We start from the raw sequence: 24340 nt of genomic DNA, 5'->3' as shown, positions 1-24340 counted from the left end.
TAGTATTCAGGAGGTGCAGATTACTTCAGAAATTTGACCATGAGGACTCTACGAAACGTAGCATCAGAAGTGCACGCTTATTTCGTGCTTTTCAACAGCGTGGAAATAGCCAGACGGTTGGAGATAAACTAATAGGATTATGAGGACAACAAACCGAGAGCCAACAGAGACATTAGACAAAGGAGAGCACCATTTCCACAAAAACACTCCATAACGGAGAAAACAAATCACAACAACTGTTTTGACACTTACATTGCTGTCTGGTTGTCGCCATATAAACAGGACATACCGAACTGAAACCGGTCCTCCGTGGATCAGTTGGGAAAGAAAGCTGGAGTGGTCGAAATTCACTGATTTACTTCTGTGCAAATGGGGTGAGTTCCTTCTCCTAACAGGTTTTACTACACATTTCAGAAAAGCGACGACGATTTGTCTTGAACATCGTAGGTTACATCTTTTTAAAAAGTAGTTAACACTTACCAATGTGTGACAGTTGTAAATTCCGTCTAACTTTAGTTTGGATCATATTTTGGACGGCGTAAGTTTGGAAAAGGGGCGAGCGCGAGCTCACATTCCGGCTGTTTCAAAATCTACTGCGCTGTCTAACTAGACATAATTTTAGGCATCATAAGACGCCTTCCGAGTTTGCTGAAAAATGCCTAAAGTCATGCCCAGAATGATGCACGTGCCAGCAATTCCACAAAATGCTGTTTACTAGTTAGGCAGCTCACTGGATTTTGAGACGCAGCCTCTCAGCTCTGTTTTATGGTAATTTCCTCTATTTTTTTTCATCAGAATGCTTTTTTAAAATAGTATTTATTGTTTCATTACTGTGTAATTATGCGCGAACAGACAATCTATTGACTGACTAAATTTATGCATGTGACATTGTAAATGTCGTCATCTCCAGATTTTACATTTTTCTTATGAGCTTTGTAACTTACTCGTTCAAATTAAACTGTGGAACGCCAGAAGCATCTTACCCTTTTCAATATTTTTGAATAATCTTATTGTGAACAATTAGTTCATGTATGTTTCAGGGGTTTTTTTTGTTTGTTTTTTTAAATACAGTTGAGATAATGTTTTTTTTTTTTTTATCAAATGGATCTTTCAGTGAGACAGGACAGTTTTCTTGTGATGCATGCCAGAAATCTCCATTCATTCATTACATCCACATAAACAAAATATTGATTTGTAGTTATTGCTTAAAACATATTTCACATAAATTAAAGAAAAATATTTGTTTGGTAATCCTTCCTACAATAACTTAGGTAAAGGTTAGGGGAGAGTGGGGTAAGATGAGCCAGTGCACCTACCATGTTTTGACATTGCAGAAACACTACCATGCCAAGAACCTTTGCTAAACTTAGTTTCAGTGAAATGTATTAATTTATTCTAATTCAGTTCCCTATCGATACAGTTCATTTGTATTGCGTCGCTAGATGCGATGGGGGGAAAACTCCTTTTTGTCTGAATATTGAAGCCTTATTAAATCATGCAGTGAAACTGCACAAGCCTATTGCAGTGCAGCGGATCTAGAGTTAAATACTAACAGATCCTTGCTCCTCAGCCATTTGGAATGCCTGTGATTCAGGATCAACTTAGCCAAGCAGGGCTCCAGACTAACTTTTTGCCTTGGTTGCACTGGTGCGCCTAACTTATTTATTTAGGTGCACCAGCACAAAATTTAGGTGCACTAAAATTTTTCCTCGTCTCGCGTGAAGTCACCTTTAACGCCACAATTTCAAGGTCACCTTTTTATCACGCTCCATATACATTCATATATATTATGTAAATGCTTTTAAACAAGAATAATAATATTTTTTTTTTTTTTGAAGCACAATTATACTGTATATAAAAATATAAATCTTTAAAAAAAATAAAACATTTAAAGTGCTGTTTTTACATTGTTCAAGTTAGGGCAGGGTATTGACACAAATTTCACAATTCGATTCAATATTGATTATTTTGGATATCAGGTACAATACATGGCAAATTTTCTCAAGGAAAACAAATCTCTTAACTAATGCTGTAAATTGGGAGTCAGTTGTAGCCCACTATGCTTCATTAGCCTACTATAATATTGAAGGTACCTGATTTGTACACAAACACTTAAATTACACTTGTATTTATTTTTATAATAAAAGTTATATGAAATATAAACATTTAAATGGTGGCTGCATAAAAACTTGCCAGATTTTTTCAAACAACATGCATTAAATATTGAAAAACATAAAAAATTTTTATAATGAATATGCAATATGGTGCATATATTTGGCAAAATGCTCCTCCCTAGAGTTAATTTTTCTAGCTAGCTAACGAGTTTATGGTCACTGGATATGTTTTTTTTCTGAGGTAAATGTGACGTTACATTACATTGTTTACAAGCGTTTTACTGACGTCTTTCCACGGTTGAAACACTGATTGAGCGATTCCATGTGAAAGATACGGATTTCGATAAGTTGTAACGTTACCCTATCTTTTAGCACACTTTCAGATGCTCGTTCATGTTTATTTGGCGCTGTAACTGGTATTATTAAGGCGGAAGAGAAGATCATGTGCGCTCCGCTGCTGCTGCTTCTCTTGAGCTGAGCCAGAGCGATCTCACGCCACAGCGTCAACAACACACTATTTATGTTTTAGAATTTCATAAGAAAATGGACCTAATTTGAAATCTGAGACTTTGTTTCATATCAATAGTAACAAAGCACAAAGATTATTGCGATTTATTGGATGGGATGCGCGCTACAATGTTCCATTCATTCATCAACTGAAAACAGCATAGCCCAACGGTTCGTAAAAATGAGAATCGATTAAAATCGAGAAATCAATATTTTTCACCTACGCTAGTTCAAGTAGCATACATTTTTAAAAGTTTCTTCGTCGTCTGTTTTCTTGCGTTTATTTAGCTGATGCTGCTGATTGCCGTAACTGATTCTCTGGTGCTCAGGTGACAGGTCGCAATTTATTTCAATCACACAGAACGGAGCATTTTAGTCCTACAGGAATATCTGAACCACAGCCAATCAGAGGCAAAGACCCGCCCAATCTCTATCTCTGATTGGTTTAGACCACGATATGATCCAACCATGCGTGCAAGGAGAACAAAAGACTCGTTTGTTGAGAGGCAGCGGATGCAATCATGCGAGAACGTTAGGTGCACTGGTGCGACCTAGGAAAAAAGTTTAGTCGCACCCTTACAAATTTTGGTCGCATGTGCGACCAAAATGGTCGCACTCTAGAGCCCTGCCAAGAGCTCACTGTCTTCCAGCCAGCAAGTCGCCTTTCTGGGAGCAGTTCTCGATTCGGCCCAGATGCAGGCCAGGCTCACGCCAGAGCACGTTCTGACGATTCAGCAGCTCACAGCGTTGTTCAGAGTAGGCAGCCTTCTTCTCAAAGGACAAGAATATTGCACTGCTCCCTCAGGTCATCAAACGGATCAGGGAGGACAGTCCTTCTGGTGGCCCCTCTCTGGCAGAACCAGCCATAGTTGATGCAACTGCTAGCAGCAGCTCCCTGGCCATCATGTGACGTGCTGCTGTTACTGTAATTTCTACAGGAACTGATGGACACGGGACGCACCCCTTCCACGCTAGAGGTCTGCACGGGCTTTAAACTGAAGCCCGAACCCGGCCCGTACCCGCGATCATTTAACCCGACCCGACCCGACCCGACAATAACATTTACATATTAAGCCCGAACCCGACCCGAACCCGAGGTCCATTCTGTTTCTCACAGCAAATACCATTTTTGCAATAGGCTATGCTATGTTGTATTTAATGATTGCTTGACATATTAAACAAATACATGTAGGCGCAGCGGCCATATCAGCAGGCAGCACAGCAGTAAGAGAAAAAACTTACCAAGTAATTTTTTGCTTTATCAGACTCATGGTTTGCTTGTTGTCGTCCGCTGTCTGTCTGTATTCTGTATTGTGACTGAAATAGCGCGCGAGAGCGGTAGCACATGCGCAAAACAGTTATGATATAAATGATATGATAAAATAAAACAAATAATAAAAAAAATTATATATATATATATATATATATATATATCATTATATTTGAGAGAGAGCCTGTGTGTCTGACTGACATGCACATATTGCACATCTGCACACGTATACTTTCTCTCTCTCTCGCGTGCCGGTCACCACAACACAGCAAGCAGGCAAAGCACACGGCACGCAAACTATATATAGCCTATTTAGTTTTTCTTAGTTAAACCCGAACCCGACCCGAACCCGAGGCTGTTCATTAACATTAACCCGAACCCGACCCGAAACCCGCACATTTTTCGGGACCCGTCGGGCTCGGGTCGGGTAGCAGACCTCTATTCCACGCTCAAAGTCTACGTGGCGGCCATAACAGCATACCACGCTCCTGTGGCTGGCCAGTCTCTAGGTAGGAACAACCTAGTTGTTAATTTTCTGAAGGGGGGCAGAAGGCTGAACCCGCTTCGTCCCCTTACCATTCCAACATGGGACCTGTTGAAGTCCTTAGGGCCCTCAAAAGACCTCCCTTCGAGCCACTGCTGTTGGCTGAGCTATGGCCCCTTTTGCTAGCACTAGCATCGTCAAGCGAGTGGGTGACTTGCAAGCGCTCTCCGTGAGCGCATCTTGCCTTGAGTTTGGGCCTAATGACTGTAAAGTCGTTCTTAAACCAAGACATGGCTATTTGCCTAAGTGCTCTCTACTCCGTTCAGAGCACAGGTCATTACTCAGCTCTTCCCGTTTCGGAAGATAAGCAAGAATTACACTCTGCCATGTCCAGGCCTTAAGAGAATATATAAAGCGCTCTGCCCAATTTAGACAGTCAGAACAGCTCTTTGTTTGCTTCGGAGGACGCACCAAAAGGCATCCGGTCACGAAGCAAAGATTATCCCGCTGGATAGTGGATGCCATTGCGTTGGCTTACACTTCGATGGGCCTTCAGTGACCCATCAGTGTAAAACCACACTCCACCATGCATGGTATGGCCTCTTCCTGGGCGTGTATCCAGTGGAGTATCCATTGGTGACATCTGTGCTGCGGCTGGCTGATCCTCACCGTCCACCTTTGCCAGGTTTTACAACTTGGATTTTCCTGCATTACAAGCACGAGTCCTGTCTATTTATTTGGGGTTTGACCTCCAAGCGAGCTCAACCCACTAATTTGTTCATTCGGTGCGGAGGACATGCACCGATGTACTGACAAACCTTTCCCTCTAGGTTTCGACCTGATGGTCTGGGCCCTTTAGTCTCGGGCGAGTACCTCTTAGCCCTACTGCCTTTAAGGCCCTTATCCCCAAGTGTCTTAGGCTGGGGCCAAAAAACGGTTGTTTTTCTGCAATAATAGCACGTTGTGATTGGATTGTGTTCCCGTCGTGTCTAGCGACGCAATACGAGTGAACCGTATTGATAGGGAATGTACTCGGTTACAAACGTAACCTCAGTTCCCTGAGATAACGGGAACGAGTATTGCGTAGCAGGCATTGCTGTTATGCTACACGACTAGGCGTCCGTCGCTTCAGTCGAGTTAATCTGAATTCTATGGCAAGACTAGAGGTGGGAGAAAAAATCGATACAGCATAGTATCGCGATATTTTCTGTGGCAATACTGTATCGATACACGGGCGCCAAGTATCGATCTTTTATTATTTAAATTAGCTACACATGAGAATTTAACTTTGGTAGTAGAGTGCGTGTCTGCGTGAGTGTTCAGCGGTGCCGCGTCTTCTAGAAGACAGCTAGCTAGATTGCTATCTCTCTTCTCTCAAAATGTGTTGTGCAAGGCAAGCATCAAGCGCTGCGGCGATAATACACACTCGCGTTTAGGAGTCGGGACATGACGGAATATTCACTTGCACAATCGGGCCAGCAGTGCATCGTGACTGAAGTTTACCATTTGCACGTCTTTTTAAAGGCACACTGTGGAACTTTTCAACCTTTATAATATATTACCAAAACCCATTGAGATGGTACATCGACTTACAATAGGTTGAATGACACGTCTGCCGAAGGCTGAAGGTGTCTGTATCGCTTTTACCAGCACTATGTAACTTCGGGTTTCGGGTAGGAATCCGAGCACAAAAAGAACTACAAAATTCGACCGCTTTACGGCATACGTCACTTCCCCCACCACCCCAACTTCCTCAAATTCTAACGTGAGAGCTCAACTCGCGTTTGATTGCCGGCGTCTGTATGTTGTCGTCATGACTGAATCAACAGCTACTCGGAAGAAAGCAAAGAAAGCAAAGATTTTGTCAGAGGAGACCAAAAAAAGAAAAAGGGAGAGTTTAAAATAAACATCGGCATAAAAGTGTATATATAATGTAATATTTACTGCGAATTCGTGTAACAAAACTGATATAAGTCACAACATACTGCCGTATACAAATGTAAATGTTTTTTTTTCCTTTCAGCTCATATATGTTTGTATTTGCGTAAAAGGAAAAACAAACTGAAGACTACAAATAACGGAAATATGTAGTGAGTTATATCAGTTTTGTTACACGATTTCCCGACTACTCGATTTCATCTCCAACCCATTGCAAAGAGATCCTGAAGACGTTAATTGTTTGCTTCAGGTGTGTTTGATTAGGGTTGGAGATGAACTGTGCAGGACAGACGATCGGCAGGAGCAGGATTGGGCAACCCTTGTCAATGCGACTTACCTGATCAGACATTGTTTTCTGTGTATGCTACTTTTATTAAATTTGTTTTCTTTAAAGGATTTATATTATTAATCTTATATTTATATTATTATTTTGGTCAGTAGTGAATCGATTAACTTTCTCCAACATACAAATCAAATGCCGTCTGCACATACATAAAGACACGGGAGGTTGACCGGTTGACTGTTTGTTGACTTTTGCGACAATGCTGCGGCGCTTGTGGCCTCTAGGGGCACTAGACGTGAAAATTACAGGTCGAGCGCACCCTAGTGGCCAAAAATTCCACAGTGTGCCTTTAAGTCTTACCAGTTTAAACATTCAAGCGATTTTAAACTAATCAGTGTTCGCGCGCTCTGAGATTATTTTCTATGCGCACATTGATAGAAAATCCGCCCCAAAAACAGCTGGCCAGTAACAAATGTTATTTTTCGCGGATTGTATTGCTTTAACACGCAAAATTGTGTCAATTTCGGTCTTCGTGAGTATACTCTAAACATAGTCTGTTTTGTCTTTAAAAACCATAAAAGCATGTGACAGTATAATGCACACAGGATCCGTGCACTAGCTCTTAAAGTGACGGCAGCCATATGTGTCTGTCATTAATTTTGTTGTCAAAAAAACAACAAAAGATAGCTTTAAGTTAAAGGAATCAGGATTAATAGCCTATGTATTTAATTTAGTCAGGACTAAAATACTACCCAGTGTTACTATCTGGGTAGTATACAGTGTTGTATATCCATTTGATTACATTATTCAGTTTCTGTATTTATGAATACTAGTGTTAGACCTATTCAAAAACTTTTCTCTTTATTTGTCATTATTTGTATCTTTATTCTATTGTATTTATTTGTGCTACTTTTTTCAATTTAATTAAACAATTTAAATCAAGCTTCCTTGTGTTGTGTAAATTAAAGTTAGCTTTAAGAAAAGAATATTGCCCAACTATTTGTAAAAGGAAATTTGATTATTAAATTCATTTTTAAAAGAGGTAAATTATCTTTACAATTTCACATGGCTTTGGTTTATATTCAGTTAGATGGTCAGCGAAACCAGATGGTGTAACTTACCCACTGACTCAGATCAACTTACCCCTAACCTGGGGTAAATTGAGCCACCGGAACACTTTTTTTTAAAGAAGCCATATTTTAGAACCCTTTCTCATTGATGTATTCTGATCATTTAAAATGATAGGAAACATCCTAAAATTACTTTACGTACTATCATTGTACTTCTGCCTAATTTTCTCTCATCTTGAGGACCACATAATAAAAAAAGGCTCATCTTACCCCACTCTCCTGTCTCCCCTATGTTTGAGCTTTATGTGTGTGGTCAACGTGAAAATTGAGAAAATAAAATTGGATTGTTTGCTTGTCTTTCCCAACATCTTGTTGAAAAAGTCTTTGCAATATAATCTTGTTTGACCTCATATTGCATTTAGATAAAGATGCTTATGAAGCTCATGAAGGCATAATGTATTCGTTTCACGCAAGTACACTGAAGGTGCATGACCGGCTGGCTTTATTGACATGGATTTAAATACTCCGTTTCTGTGCAGGCGAGAAAAATAAACTGAGATTGGCTGTTCTCAGATTGGCTCAAAATGGCACTCTGTATTTGGCGCTATTGGAGATTTCCTGGTAATTGGGTCAGACGATCACATAAATCAGATGTGAAATTTTAGAACAGCGTGCTATTACCCAGCAGGTGACGTCTCCTTAATAGAAAGACGTGTCTCTTTCCATCCTGTTTATTGTGTGTTCTGCTGTTCCTAGTTTCAGTATTTGCAGAATATGATCGGGTCTTTGATCTTATTTGATCTTAGAGGCATGAAAAGATTCTATGGAGTCTTGGGAACAATCCAGGAGGCTCAGTCTCTGAATGAAGACCTTGGCTGTGGTGTGAAATTACTGTAGAAGTTGGAGTGGAGACCTTTTGTATATATCATACTGTGCAACAGAAGTGCTTGATAAACAGTTTCTGCATGGAGCACCTACACCCCCTTTTCCGGAGGTTTTCTGTCCTAGATAACCTTCCCAGAATGCCAGAGTGATTAAGCATTACCAAAATGTCACTTTGGCCTCTGGAGGTTTAATTCAGGAAAGATTGATGGACCCACAATTTGCTATGGACCCTCAACACTAATGACACAGGTGTGACCTTCAGCATTGTGTGGAAAGGGCTGATGTGCCAGAGCGAAGCCTGATATGAATCTGATCTCCTCACTGTACTGATGGGTAAAATTCGTTGAAAGATTACTCACTGATTTGCCATTAGAATCAGACCATTACTTTCTGGCAGTGGGCGTCTGGCTGGCAGGGAGAGGGTCAAGAGGGCACATCAGAGAGCCATGTGAATCTAGGGATTTTAAAGGGATAGTTCACTTTCTTCTGCAGAAACAAAAGAACAACAAGTGAAGATATTCGTCCATATAGTGAAAGTTAATGGGGTCCAATGTTGTTTAGCTAACATTTATGAATGTCTTTCTGTAACTTTTGATCAATTTTTTGTGCCCTTCCTAAGTAGAAGTTCTGATTTCGTAAAAAATAAATAAATAACACCAAACTTTTTACCAGTAGTGTATCTCCTCACTGTAAAGCACAAGCAACAGGACATTTTTTTGAGGTCTTGGTTTCCAAAATCCATAAGAACACAATTCATAAGACCTGAAACATATGCAAGTATGCGTGAACTCAAACACCACTTATTATGGATGTTCGGTTTAATGTGCAATGCATAAGATTTCTATTTGAAGGAAATACGGTTATTTTATACGTTCTATTCATCAAATAATCCTGAATGTTTTTAAATGACAGTTTCCACAAAATATCAAGCAGCACAACTGTTTTCAACATTGATAATAATAAGAAATGTTTATAAAGCACCAAATCTGCGTATTAGAATGATTTTAAAAGGATCATGTGACACTGAAGGCTGGAATAATGATGCGAAAAGCTCAGCTTTACCATTACAGGAATTAAATAGAAAACAGTTATTTTAATTGTAATAGTATTTCACAATATAACTATTTTATTTGTTCTCAAATAAATGCAGTCTTGGTGAGCATAAGAGCCTTCTTTCAAAAACATAAAAAAATATTAAAGGGATACTCCACCCAAAAATTCTGTCATCAATCGTTCTTCAAAATATCTTCCTTTGTGTTCAGCAGAAGAAAGAAACTCATACAGTTTTGCAACAACGTGAGGGTGAGTAAATGATGACAGAATTTTCATTTTTGGGTGGAGTATCCCTTTAACAACCCAAACTTTTTAATGGTAGTGCGTTGCGTTCATATATCATATTGTGTTTGGTTTGGACTGAATTGTAAAAATTGCTGGATTACTCTGGATTACATATTGTGGTAAGTAGTCCTTCAGCAGACACTTCTATTGATGTGTTCAAGGGCATAATGCTGATCTCCTTGCCGGGCGCAAACTCAGGTTTTATCCACTATTCCGTGTCAGTCCATATTTTGTGTTCCTTTATCTATCAGTGTTGAACAGTCTGCAGTCTTGGCCATTCTCACAGGACAGAAATATATCTTGATTAATCCATCCATAATCAATGATATATTTCTGATTCTGTCTCACAGGACCAAAATATATCTTTGATTAATCCATCCATAATCATCTCGTGTTGATTTGACGAAAAGATGATGTGGCAATGTTTCAGGCAGGGCCTTTCTCAGCCTGTTTGCACGACTGTGCCCCTTCATAATCAGATCTGGCTTTGATGTCCCACTCTTGACCTTGCATTAGGTGCTTCTCAGTCCAAGTGCTGCTGTTTCTGTGATCACACTTCTCATATAATATCGACCTAAAGATGCCATCCTAATGTAGAATTAAATAACGCAGTTTTTTTTTTTCTCCTGAAAGTGAGCAGCCACTATTCAGCATGAAGGCACACGTCTTCCAAATTGACCCGGACACTAAACGAAATTGGATTCCGGCCAGCAAACACGCCGTCACAGTCTCCTTCTTCTATGATGCTGGCAGGAGTGTGTATCGCATCATCAGCGTAGGGGGCACTAAGGTGAGAGACCTCGGCTACAACTATCAATAAGAAAATTACATTTTTGTTATTTGCACCCTGATTTTATTAATCAAAATGTGATATTTTTTTATATTTGCTCTACTACAGGCGATTATCAACAGCACCATTACACCTAATATGACCTTCACGAAAACGTCACAGAAGTTTGGCCAGTGGGCGGACAGCAGGGCGAACACAGTGTATGGCCTTGGGTTTGCCACAGAGCAGCAGCTTCAGCAGGTAAATGCATATTGTAGAAGTTAATGTCAACTAATGCAGTTAACAAATTGTAAAGAGTTACCAAATTTTTTTTTTATTTTTTTTATTTTACTTGTAACTTTTTGTAACGATTTTAAATTATTGCTGGTTACAAGGAAATAGAGCTCAACGTAATGGGCCCTATCATACACCCACCTCAATGCAGAGCCAGGCGCGATGCAAGTGTTCTTTGCTAGTTTCAGCCCGACGCAGTTCTCGTTTTCACGTCCTGTGCCACGTTGTTTAAATAGCAAATGCATTTTGCGTCCATTTGTGCGCCCATGGGCGTTTTGGTCTGAAAACGAGGTGTGATCAGGCGCATTGTTGGCGCGTTGCTATTTTGAGGCAACTGAAATAGACTGAAATAGCATTGACCAACTGAAACATGGTCTAAAGTCAATGACGCAATATTTTTTTTGTTTTTTAAAGAGCGCGTTAGTATTGTGCACCTATAGGCGGGTCCACAATGCGCGTACACTCTGCTTATTACACACAGGGACGCGCAGCAGCACACAAACATGCCAAATATTAAAAATAAAAGGATTACAATGTAGAAGATTATTATTGTATACATAAAGATATGGTGAAATCCGGCTTGTCCCAGTAGACGGTCTGCTTGCGCACTTTAATCTCGCGCACAAGAAGATCTGTTTGCTCTCTGGGGGTGCGTTCGGTCTTTCTGCTTGCAAATTCCGCCATGTAAATAGCGAATCCGTCATGGCGCAAGCACACCTGGCTTTTAAAGGGAATGGGAAATTACACTCTGATTGTTTTTTTTGCATGTTACGCCCAAAACACACCAATTGCTCATTAAGAGAATAAGGACAACCCTTTTAGACCCTGCGCTGGGCGCACCGAGCACTTTTCCCATTGTTAAATTAGAAAAAGTGGATTTGGACACGCCCTAAGTGCACTTGCACCGTGCACTTTAAACCATGCGCTTAGATCGTTAAAATAGGGCAAATGACTTAAGTCTGGAATATTTGACCCATATGCTGTGATTGACCAATCCGAGTTAAGTATAGATTCATGTAGTAATGTATTAATCGGCTAACAGTGCTTCATAGATAGATAGATAACATAATAGATTAGTTAATGGTATGCTAATCCTGCAAGTTAATTGGATAGCGGTATGCAAAGATAACATATTCATTTATTAGAATTATGCCGGCTAATTGGCTAGAGGCATGGGTCCCAGTTTATATTTTATATAACTACAATATTGTACTTTGATACAATACACATATGGCGCTTTTCCACTGCTGGTACGGCTCGGTTCGGCTCGGTACGGTTCGACTCGGCGCGGAACGGTTCGGCTCGCTTCGCTTTTCCACTGCGTGGTACGACTCGACTCGGTACGGCACGGTTCGGTTCGCTTTAGCTCGGTTGCTTTTCCACCGCAGTTAGTACCTCTTCAAAGTGGGTGGGACTGATCGTTATTTTGTCCCTACACTGTTGTAGGTCCGGTGATAGCCGTGTGCGGCTAAGAGCTGAGCTACTTCTTGGAACACTTTTTCATTCCGTTTTGCCCCATCCAGCTCTCGCTAGATCCGCTCCTCGGCAACCAACGAGAGGAACGTCTGCACCTCGTCCACTGACCACGATTCAGCCATTTCTTTTTAAAGTTTAAAAAACAGATGCTACCGCGTTGGCTGTTGTCTACTGGTTATTTAAATCTAGCGGGTTTAGTGTCCAATGACGCTGGTAGTGACGATTCTGTCTGACCAATCAGTGATCTGCAGTGTTTTTACGTCACATTTTAGTACCGGTACGGTACGCTTGGAACCTCAACAGACCAGGTACCATTTAAAGCGAGCCGAAGCGAGCCGTACCGTACCGGACCATGCAGTGGAAAAGCACCACAAGTGAGCCGTACCGAACCGAACCGTACCGTACTATGCAGTGGAAAAGCGCCAAAGCGTGCCGTACCGAACCGTACCGTACTATGCAGTGGAAAAGCGCCATTATTGTGTACATGCATGTTTTACATTGTAGTTATATTTAACAAAATACCTACATGTTATTACAGCTGTATTTCTTTTCTGTAATGACATCTTTTTTTATTATGCAAGTAATATAGTTAAATAGTTAAATGAAAAAAAAACAGTTATGAATGTTAATTTGACCATTAATAGTTTTATTTCTTATCGATTATGTAACATAAGTGACAGTTTAAAAGAGATTCAGAGAACATTTTGGGGTCCACTGCTTGTCATGTCTTTAAGCAGCATCTGTATTCAATTAATATTCAACAAAATTATTGATTTGAATGCACTGACACCATTGGATGAGAACTGAACTGATCTGGATGATGACATTACAGTTTTCTCCAGAGCGTTATAGCTTAATTTGAACTCATTCCTTAATTGAAGAACTTTACAGTTATTGAACCAAACTGAATCAACACTAGGGATGGGAATCGAAAACCGGTTCCACTCGAGAACCGGTTCTAAATTTTACGATCCATCGATATTGTATGCCCTCGACGTTAACGAGTCCTCTTATCGATGCTCCTGCTCTGTCCCTTTTGTCCTTTATCAAGCACCATAGCACCGCGTCCAAAGCTAATCTTTGTCCTGCAAAGTCTTATTTGATCAGTGAGTAAAATTGTCTCTCTCTGGTAATGTAGATGAACCGCTGCGCTTGTGACAGGGCGCATGTTAAACTGATCGAGCAGAGAGAGAGAGAGAGAGAGAGAGAGAGCGAGAGAGCCCCGGTCGCGCGCACGCACTCTCTCTCTTCGGAGCAAGGCGAAAGTAGGCTTCACCGTCTCAAAACTAAGCGCTGTCTTCCTCTCTCCCTCGCACATATTAATCAAAATAAACGACACGATGGTAAGGTAGGGAGACTAAAGTTTTTTGTGGAGCATTCGGAGATTTGTTTTTCCTGAATTGCCGCTGGGTGTGAATTGTGCTAAAATACGTTGCCTTATCTTCTCTGAAAAGTGTTCCGCACATTCAGCTGACATAATCACACTTCAAATAAACGAAAAAAACGATCCAGTGATGAAATGTTTTCTGTGATGACACACATCTTGTGGGATGTCCCAACTGCCGGGATAATCACACAACGAGCACACGTCCGATAATGACACGTCCAATTCGCGAACTAATTACTCATTTGAACCGATTCGTTTTAATGAATGGTTAAAACAAATGATCTTTCCAACACTGAACTCACGGGGCGTTTAATCGGTGTATAACTAATCGGTAACACTTTACAATAAGGTTCCATTTATTACATAAAAAGTACAGTTTGCTTAGTCAAGTGTAAGCTTTAAAACAAATAAAACAACTTGTTTTTTCCCCCGAAAAAGACTACTTTTTCCCTCACAGTGCTATCAGGAATCGATAAGAGAATCGTTAAAGAATTGGATCGATAAGCAGAATCGTTAGTGGCATTGATATTGATAAAATCTTATCAATTCCCATCCCTAATCAACACTGAACTGATTTCAGAATTATGACTGTGTACTATTGTCTTTTTACAACCAAATTGAATCATTATTTTTCTGTTAACCACTGTAAAGCAGCTGTGAAACAATCTGTATTATGTAAAACGCTATATAATTAAAGGTGACTTGACCTAACTTCACAATATAGCATGGCCTCTTGTTACTTATTGCTATATATTCTCAAAAATTGTCACTATGAAACTTTTAATCATGTCACTGTAATTGTCTGTGCAGTTCTCAGAGCAGTTTAAAGAGTTTAAGGAGGCTGCACGTCTCGTCCGTGATAAATCACAGGAGAAGTTTGAGCTGTTGAGTCCTGGCCTAAACATCTCTGCTCCACAGGTAAACACAATAACTTGAGTTAATCTTGAACCTTTTAGAAGTGTGACTGAAAACGAGACACATCATAACGTAATGATTAAAATTTAGACGTGTAATAACTCATGTCATACTTTCTCAGCTGCTCGATTCAGATAACGTGCCAGAGCATTTCATTCCATGCTATTAACCACTCTAACAATAGCACAGAGGATCGACTGGCCTTTAGTGATATGATACCTAATGCGGCCATCACAATTTTAATATCAGTCACATAAGAGAAGTGGTTCACTGTGTTTATTTTTTTTTTTTTTTTAATTCTTAGTTAGTGTGACTCACAGAGCATGTCCTCGCATGCCAGGAGGTGACACAGAGACACTGGTTGTAGCCAGTGTGAAGTTATGTAACTCTGTGCGGTCACCCGGGGAGTTCAAATGCCCTGTTAATTTTGCTTTACAGTTGGCTGACCTTTTCCATTCATCATTTGTGGACACACTCAGCCCTTAATTATCATGACAATTACACTACTTTATTGCAGCCTGAGAGTATATCAAAGTCTACTTACACATACAATTAGAATATGAGTTTATATAATATATCTAATATTTGATTAAACCGCTCAATCCAGTTTGACTGGTTTGCCATAAGAGGTGCGGTAAATTTAGTCAAGAACGTGTTCTTGTAATATTTCGTAATATTTCACCCCCAAACCAAAAGTAGTAAATTAGAAATATTATTATATTATATTAAATGTATATATTATATATTTATGCTGAATTAAAGGGGTAATGAACTGAACTGAATAATGATTTTTTTATAATGTTATCTGAGGTCCACTTATATCAAAATTTTTAGATCAAAAAACATCCTAATTTAAAAGTAAGCTATTTTCTATCCTGTTTTTGACCCTCTCTTTCAAACACTCGATGTTTTGATAGGCGTGCCACATTCAAGACTTGTAAGTAAACGCCCACTGCTATTATTGGGTAACATAGTTGGGTAACAACACAGTTTTGCATATTAAAATAAGTACTTGGAGTTACCACAGTTATAATTGACAAAGGATGACTCATTCATATAAATGTCATTCTGATAGGCAGTGAGGCAGTATAGCTATTCACATCCTTTTCGATAAAGTGAAAAACATATATTGCAATGTTGTGTTTTAAATGAAATGAAACCTGTTGTAATGTCTTACTGATGAAAAAACAGAAGATGTCTCTCACTGAAGCTTACAGGGAATGGCTTAGATCAAAACAATAACAAAAGCAACATTCTGTACGTGCTTTCTTCCATATCTGATATTCCAACGCATTAACCCCACAAATGCCGAAGCAAAGGAAAGTACAGCATATCACAACTATTCAGTTAGACTGTGGTGCTACAGTGTAAATACTCAGTACGAAGGGTGCCATGATTTCGATTTTAAATCGAAATCGACCGAAATTAAGTCACAATCTCGAACTTCGAATTAAAAAATGGAATCGTCGATGCTGCCACGTCCCCATGTCACGTCCGGCGTGCCAAGCGGGAAAAAACACGCGTGTTGAAGTGCTGCGAGTCAACCTCCTCTAACTTAGCTACAGCCAGTCAAAAGATAGCATGGCAACTGCAGATGCAGGAGACCCATCGACAGAACTTGAACCCCCTACTCTTTCATTGAAGTCGCCGGTGTGGAAGTATTTTGGATTTCCAGTGAGTTATGTTGACAACGTTCGCGTTCAACATTCGCGCTTCAAAAAAGCCACAGTTTGCAAGCTCTGCTATGTGCATGTACCATATTCTTCCACTGGCAGCATGACTAACATGGCAGGGCATCTCCGCAGGCACCACCAAAACAGTTTTATCTGTTAAACCAACAACTGTTTGTTTGTTTTGTGAACTTGAATGTCATCTTCTGTGAAGAAGACTGCAGTTACAAAAGGGTTATTTTGTTTATGTTTCCAATTGACTAAAGATACAAGTTATTATATTATAAGCACTTTATGTTGTTAATAAATGTTTTAAATTTGACAATGTAGTGTGGTACATTGCGGACAAAGGTCAGATATTATATTGCCTAAAAGTCTAGTCTAAAAATGGTATAGCAACCTGTGCTTTTAAAAAAAAATGTTAAAATCGAGAATCGAACCGTGAACTTGGAATCAAAAATTAAATCGAATCGAAGATTTGGAGAATCGTGACACCCCTACTCAGACAGTACATAATATCAAACGATCTGTATCATACAAAGCAATATAGTGACACATGGTAAAAACACTGTTGGACATTGAAGTTTTTCCCTCCTTTCCATCTCGCTTTTAAATCGCTATCGCTTATGAATGCCCGTGCAGCCGTGCGCATTTTACTTTCAAATTAGCGGCAATTCGGGGGTGGCATTTGCGTGAATGGTGGGTTCATTATTCTTAATGAAAAACACAACTACAAAACAGTACAATGACAAACTCACTTATATTAAACAGAACTTTTATTAACAAAACGAAAAGCATGGCATGCATCATAAATGAAATCTGACTCCTGCTGCTGATCTGTGCTGCGACTCTCTCTGAAAAGCCTGCGGCGAACTGTCAAACGAATCCGCAGTAAAATGAAGCGAACAAACAGAGTCTCACTGATGCGATCTGACTGGAATTTTGTTAAAAATAAAGTTCATCCACGCTTTCTTAAAGGGATACTCCACTTTTTTTGGAAATAGGCTCATTTTACAACTCCCCCAGAGTTAAACTGTTGAGTTTTACCGTTTTTGAATCCATTCAGCCGATCTCCGGTTCTGGCGGTACCACTTTTAGCATAGCTTAGCATACATCATTGAAGTGGACAAGACCATTAGCATTTCTAAAAAAAAAATGACCAAAGAGTTATGGCGTAATGATATGACGCAGCGCCTGAAAATAGTTCCGTTGTGTTGACGGACGGTAGCCTGTTTTCAGGCGCTGCGTCATATCATTACGCCTGCTGCTCTCATGGTACGGCAGTGAAGTTTCTTGATTATTACGCAGGAATGAGAGTATAGTTCCTAGCCATATCAGCCTAGAAAATCGCAACTTTACATTTTCCGTCGGTCTTAGTGCACGATGTAACTACAGAAGAGTCAAGTTTTAAATAGGAAAAATATCGAAACTCTTTAAGCATTTTTTTTTTTAGAAATGCCAATGGTCTTGTCCACTTCAATGATGTATGCTAAAAGTGGTACCGCCAGAACCGGAGATCGGCTGAATGGATTCAAAAACGGTAAAACTCAACAGTTTAACTCTGGGGGAGTTGTAAAATGAGCCTATTTCCAAAAAAAGTGGAGTATCCCTTTAAAGAGGTGGTAAAAAGCCCTTTTTACAAGATGTAAAAATAAGTCTTTGATATCCCCAGAGTGTGTATGTGAAGTTTTAGCTCAAAATACCCCACGGATATTTTTATATAGCATGTTAAAATTGTCACTTTTTGAGGGTGAGCAAAAACGCACCTTTTTTGTGTCTGTCCCTTTTAAATGCAAATGAGCTGCTGCTCCCGGCACAGAGGGCGGAGCTTCAAGAGCTCCTCCTTAGCAGCTTTGATGACCTCACACTGACATGCACTGAAAATTTAAAAAACGTAACCTTTTATGTTCAAACCGGAGTCAGACAAAGTTATTGCATGTAATATAAGAAAGATATGTACAATCATAATAAAAATAAATATATTTTATATAAATAGATATACATTTATATATAAAAAAATATAAATATATCTTTTCTCAGCAGTTTCTCAGCATGAGAATGTCCACATTTAATGATTTTTTTCTTTTTTTCTAAACATTTCTTTCTATCAAACGATACCTACCTTTTGATTCTCCTTGCTATTGTTTTGGAGTTATGAGTCTTTACTTTTGTGTATGTAAAAATGTCTGAAAAAAAAGTCTGGATACATTATGGTAATGAGTATTATTTGAAAAAATATGCATCATTTTCATTAAAATGATCTCAAAATCCAAAATATCGCAGTATGCTTTGTGTTGTGTGCCCATATACAGTATTCTGTAGTTTAATGGCCATGACAGGCTTTTATCTTATAAGATCTTTTGCGTTCAAACATGCCTCCGTAGAGCGTATGAAACAGACCGCTGACTGAGAGATATTCATTATTTAATCAAACCTGAGTGTTTAGAGTTCAAAACAGCAACAGTGTGCGCTGAATAATGCTGCCCTTATTAATTAATAAAGTGTTTTTTCGGGGTGCTGCATTAGACCAGGGGTGATGGGGTGAAAAATGGAAGAGTATAAATAAGTCAAACAGAGAGATGTCTTTGATCACTGAATCTATATGTGTGTGTGCTTCTAAAAGCTTTCTGGCCAAGTCCAGTATTCTGTTTATATAACGGCTCATACGTTATTGAATTCACACTGTTCATACTCATACTGTTTTGAATCTTTTGCAAGAAAGTGTGTGTCCTTGCCCGTGCAAAACTTGGCACACTTATGTTTTTGTTCAAACTGTTAAGTATGAGTGTTTGTAATAGTAAGGTTTCCCTTAGCAAGCATCACCTGTGTACATTCAGCCCACTTACTAAATGATATGTTAATCAATGAAATGCTTCTATCTTCTTTCTCTCCATGTCTCTTCTGTGGTGATGGGATTGTCTCTCTCAGCTGTCTCAGGTAAGCTGTCAAACTACCATCTGCATCTGTTTCCACATACAATGACACACCTGTGTCCCCTGTGCAGCTGACACACCACCGCACATTCATTCCACTCTTGTGACAGAGGTCCTCAAACCCCTCAGGAAGCCCTGGTTATGAAACCCTGCCATGCAAGATGGCATATGGTGCGCTCAAGTCATGTTGGAAAGATCGGTTTTATGAGTTGAACGCACATAAACGCCAAAATGTCGTAAATATGATTGGGAAGCTTGGGATTTTCTTAAAGCCCCGATGTTTACTAGTTGAGGGCGTGTCAGTGAGAAACATGAGAATAGCATTGTAATATAACAATATAATATGTAATGATAAAGTTTAATCTGGATCCATAAATGAATTAAAAACATAAAAAAGCAAACATTTTCTAAAATAATAGAATTAAAAACCTTGTTGCATTTTTGTGTAGTTAATTAAGAGAAGGTACACCGCCATGTTACTTACGAAAGTGACTAGAACACACCTGACGTCGTAAATACAAACTTCCCAGGAGGCACCAATATTCCTGTTTTTGAACCCTATCTGTACAGAAGTCATTTTTTAAAATCGTATAACATAAAAATTGGAGTTGTGTGGCTTTTAGTGCATGTGTGTCAGCTTCGGGGCCATCTGCAAATGCACTTATAAAAGTTGATGAAAATATGTCTATTTTTTTCCATAAAAAATCTTATGACATCATCTTGAACTCAGGGGCGTGTCCAAATTTGTGACCAATCAAATGGTGTTATTGTTTTTGTTAATTGAAGTAAAGCTGAAATAAAATGTTAGATGGGAAAAACTTAAACTTAGAAAACTTAAAAATGTTTCTTCAGCAACTAATTTATAATAAGTTAAAGTACTAATACTAAAACTGAGACAAAATAAATTTAAAACTAAATAGAAATATTTTAAAAAGCAAAATAAAATGAAAAATGTAATTAAAAGTCCTACACGTCCTGTTCCAACGACTTGTTTTAAAAGGAAGGATATTTAGGGGAAGATGGTGGTGGCTTAAAAATAAAAATAAAACATTGGCTCATGATAAGGGGAATATGCTGGAAATATGTGATCCCTCATTACAAATGTAGAAATGTGCAAGATACATTATTGAAGGAATCGAGCACCCGAGCCTTTGACTATGTAGTGGAGTTGTCATCTCTGATTCCTCTTGCTCTTCCTTTAAATATATTAAACACACAGAGAGCTCCATCTCAAGCTCCCTACGCCTGCCATGAACCGCTATAGAGAAGGCAAACAAGTCAACGGCCTGAGTGGTCGGATTAGAAATAGAACATCTTCCTTTGGGGAATGCATCTGCGATTGTTGAATTATACAAGCTTTTCTGAGAGCGAGCATGCATTGCTCCACACAAACACTGTACATGTTTAAAAAAACCAAGGCTGTGCTTGCTGTTATACAGTGTAGGCAAAATAGCCGAGTTCTTTCTGAAGTACTGTTCTGGTTTTCTCAAATCAACATGAACAGTAGGTTGAAATAAACCGATGTCCTTTCAAATTTGAATCAAAGATCAATGGCATATGTTGCCTCATGCCCAGGTTAGTCACATGTGCAGACTCTTAGAGACTCTTTTTTTTTTTTTTTTTTTTCATCAGACAAATAGACTAAGAATGTGTTGTTTAAGTTCTTTTTTGAGTTATCTAACTTGCCATAGGATTGAAAATAGGAGCTCACTGGGACTGCACGGGACATTCCCTATAAAGCACCAAATCAATGGCGGCATTTAAGAGGAGAGATTTCATAAATACTGCGTATATCTTGTGAATATACTCATTTATATTGCTAAAAGCTGAGTTTTCAGCATCCATTACTCCAGTCTTCAGTGTCACATGATCCTTGTGTCACATAGGGCTGGGCGATATGGCTGAAAACTGTATCACGATATCAGTGTTTCATATCGGTCGATATCGATAATTATTGATTTTTTTATGACCCATTTAAAATAAGGACCAGGAGAAAAAATATATTACATTTAAACATTTTTATTTTAAACTTAACCTTCCTCTGATTACAATCCCAAGACAGAAATGTCAACACAACCATGGAAAACTCAAATAATTAAAATGTAAACATAAGTCTAAATTCACAATCAGACCTGCAAACTCCTCAGAGTAAAAAAGGTGACAGTGGCGCGGCGGGACGTGGGTGGTGGGGGTTTGTGATCGTACGTGCCCCCTGCTTGATTTTTTTTTTTAGACATCACGGTTCGGTACGATTTCGGTACAATGGAGTGAAAAGCAAAACAGAAATATAGAAGGCATTTTTATAAATGTCTTAAGCCTTGTATTTTTTAAATAAGTTTTATTAATAAAGGCATAGAACCAGTTTATTTATAGTGCACTGATAATAGTTTTATATAATTGGTTTATTAATTAAACTAATAAAAAGATAGATATGAGATATGTTTGGTAATTGTACCTAAATGAATTTAAAATTAATTTGCTATATTTCAGATCAATATATTTGTTTTCCTTAATTTTAATTAACCCTAACTTTATTCTCATCAGAATTATAAATAATTGATTTCCGTATAAAATAATACTACCAACAAATTTAATTTTCTTTTTTAATCAATGTGTAACTTCAAAATAAACAGATTAGTGCTCTGTTTTGAGGGCAAGAAATGAAAACCAATGCCATATGATGAATGTCCAAAAGATGGAACACAGACTGTTTTACAACGGGGTTGGATAAATATGTTTTGCTTTTAAAACGGTGTGTACAGTTGTAGGCTACAGTTTGACAAGAAATACAGTGTGACAAAAGGACAATGTTGTGTTTTATTGCGAGTATAGGCCTACACAAATATTGTAAACACTTTGCAGACTGACTGATGTCCTGTATTAACAAAATGACGGAGTATGTTTTTATGTCTCCACTGTTCGATCGCGCCCGCATGTCTCTCTCTCTCGCGCGCGCGGACACACACACACTCCAGCATTGCAATCTTGACATCGCAGCCTGTTCATTATGCTGTGTTCACATCAAACGCGAATAGAGCGAATTATCCAATAATGTTTCGCAATTCTAGCCTGCATGGCATGCAGATGAAGGGCACTCATTTTCTGCTTATCAATCGCCGGTTACTGATGAGGAACCCAGCAGCAGCACGAGACAACGATGGCGCAAACAACCTTTTTTTCGATGGCGCAACCCATAGACATAATAAATATGTCTATGGCGCAACCAAACTGACACGTTACATGATTGCCTGAGCTTGTCACTCCCTACGTTGCTAGGTTACCAGAGAGCGAGTGCCTTTGTTAATGCAACCAAACTTGCTTCGCAACCTGTGGTTTCTTCCGACGAAGGAAAAAAAAAAATTATCGAACGTTTTATCGAACACATTTTTTATTGATATCGTTCACGTGTCTATCGCGATACATATCGTTATCGTTTTATCGCCCAGCCCTAGTGTCACATGAATGTTTTTAATTCCAGTGGTACTGGTGGATTTCCGCGGGAGATTCGAGCATGTTTTTGCATTACGTCACATCTGTACACATAAAGAAGGAGTCTCGGCTAGTAGGCTATATTGCGTGTGAGGATGCTGGAGGTGGAGATTTATAGCCTTTTCTCACAGCACTTGATATAATTAAACTTATCAATTTGATGGCGGATCCAGAAAGGTTCAAACGACAATCACCAGTGACAACAGATTCAACCGTTGTAAAATGCAAAAGACTTCGTTCAGACTTCGGAGTGGCTACAGAAAAAAAGAGACTGCAACCGGACCCATGCGAAAACAAGGATACACATCAGAAGGACATTAGATGTAATCACACAATGCTGACGTTGTTAACATTAAAAATTTGAGAATAAAGTATAATTTGCACGGTTTTGCGTGATATGATCATTTATAAGCGATTGTTAGATGTAATCAGCGCGATTTACTGCAATGTCAGAACCAGAACAAAAGTGGATGTTTCTTACTAGTTCAGATGACATTTTCCGGTGAAAATTCTTATGTTGGTCATACTTCCAAAAACAATAATCTGTGATTCTGAATGACAGTATCCACATCGGCGCGGTGACTGACAGCTGCACACTCTCCTCAAACATTGTGTTCATCCACGCTGTGCCGTGTCGAGCATAGATATCCATAATAAAGGCTAGATGTCTCGTCCGTGCTGCTGGCCAATGGAGGTCGACGTCCGCACCTGGCGGCCATCTTGTCACAGGCAGCTCGCTCACTCGTAACATTGTGTTTTAATGGTGCTTGTACTTTTTAAATAACCATAACTTGCTCAATTTTCTACCGGTTTGGTTTGTTATAAACGTCAGAGATGTAGTTATGACACTGCACACTTATGAATAATAAGTGTATCAATAAATAATCATCCAGAAGTATAGCCACGTTAATAACGTTTGTAAGAAACCAAAACGTTTGTAAATCCGTCAAGATTTCAACGAGATAAGAGTATTTGTGTTCGTGCTGATCACTCATCTGACATCAGGTACCACAGAGCCCGCCAGAAAGCTTGCCTGTGACAAGATGGCCGCCGGTGATGACGACAGAGACTCCGCCGTAAGACATCTAGCCTTTATTATGGATATCTATTAGGGGTGTGCCAAAAAATCGATTCACAGAAGAATCTAGATTCTCATTTGCAACGATTCAGAATCGATCTGAAATGTCCAAGAATCGATTTAATAAATAAATAAAATCAGCTGGCTGTTCGCCTCCATTTTTGTAACTATAGCCTATACGGGACGTCCGGACGTCATGCACGCAGCCGGTTTTTGAACGTGAGCGGCAAATCAGAGGAAGCAAATGGATGCTTTTATAGAGCTTCTGATGCTTCTAAATATGATGCTTCTACATTCATTCTGCCGTGGCGGGCCGCCACACCTAAAATAATCCCGCCACGGCTGCAGCTTCTCAGTGAGGTCCGATATTAATGTGCATACTAGTGTTATTGTTAAGCTAAGGCATAAAAAAACATTGTGAAGCACCATAAAGTGTTCGC

The 24340-nt window shown here is 39.2% G+C and overlaps 1 protein-coding gene across 1 annotated transcript in view; it reads left to right on the top strand.

The window, feature by feature from the left end:
• Positions 1-24340, top strand: part of homer3b (homer scaffold protein 3b) — a 33886-nt gene continuing 9546 nt past the window's right edge. The window contains exons 1-4 of the mRNA XM_056252689.1: positions 1-374; positions 10523-10679; positions 10788-10919; positions 14626-14733. Of these exons, the coding sequence (XP_056108664.1) occupies positions 370-374; positions 10523-10679; positions 10788-10919; positions 14626-14733 (402 nt within the window). The 5' untranslated portion in view covers positions 1-369. The remainder of the gene's footprint in view (positions 375-10522; positions 10680-10787; positions 10920-14625; positions 14734-24340) is intronic.

Source organism: Rhinichthys klamathensis, unplaced genomic scaffold (genome assembly GCF_029890125.1).
Source record: "Rhinichthys klamathensis goyatoka isolate OS25496 unplaced genomic scaffold, OSU_Roscu_1.1 h1tg000098l_1, whole genome shotgun sequence".
NCBI lineage: Eukaryota > Metazoa > Chordata > Actinopteri > Cypriniformes > Leuciscidae > Rhinichthys > Rhinichthys klamathensis.
This window is presented reverse-complemented; position numbering and strand designations above follow the sequence as displayed.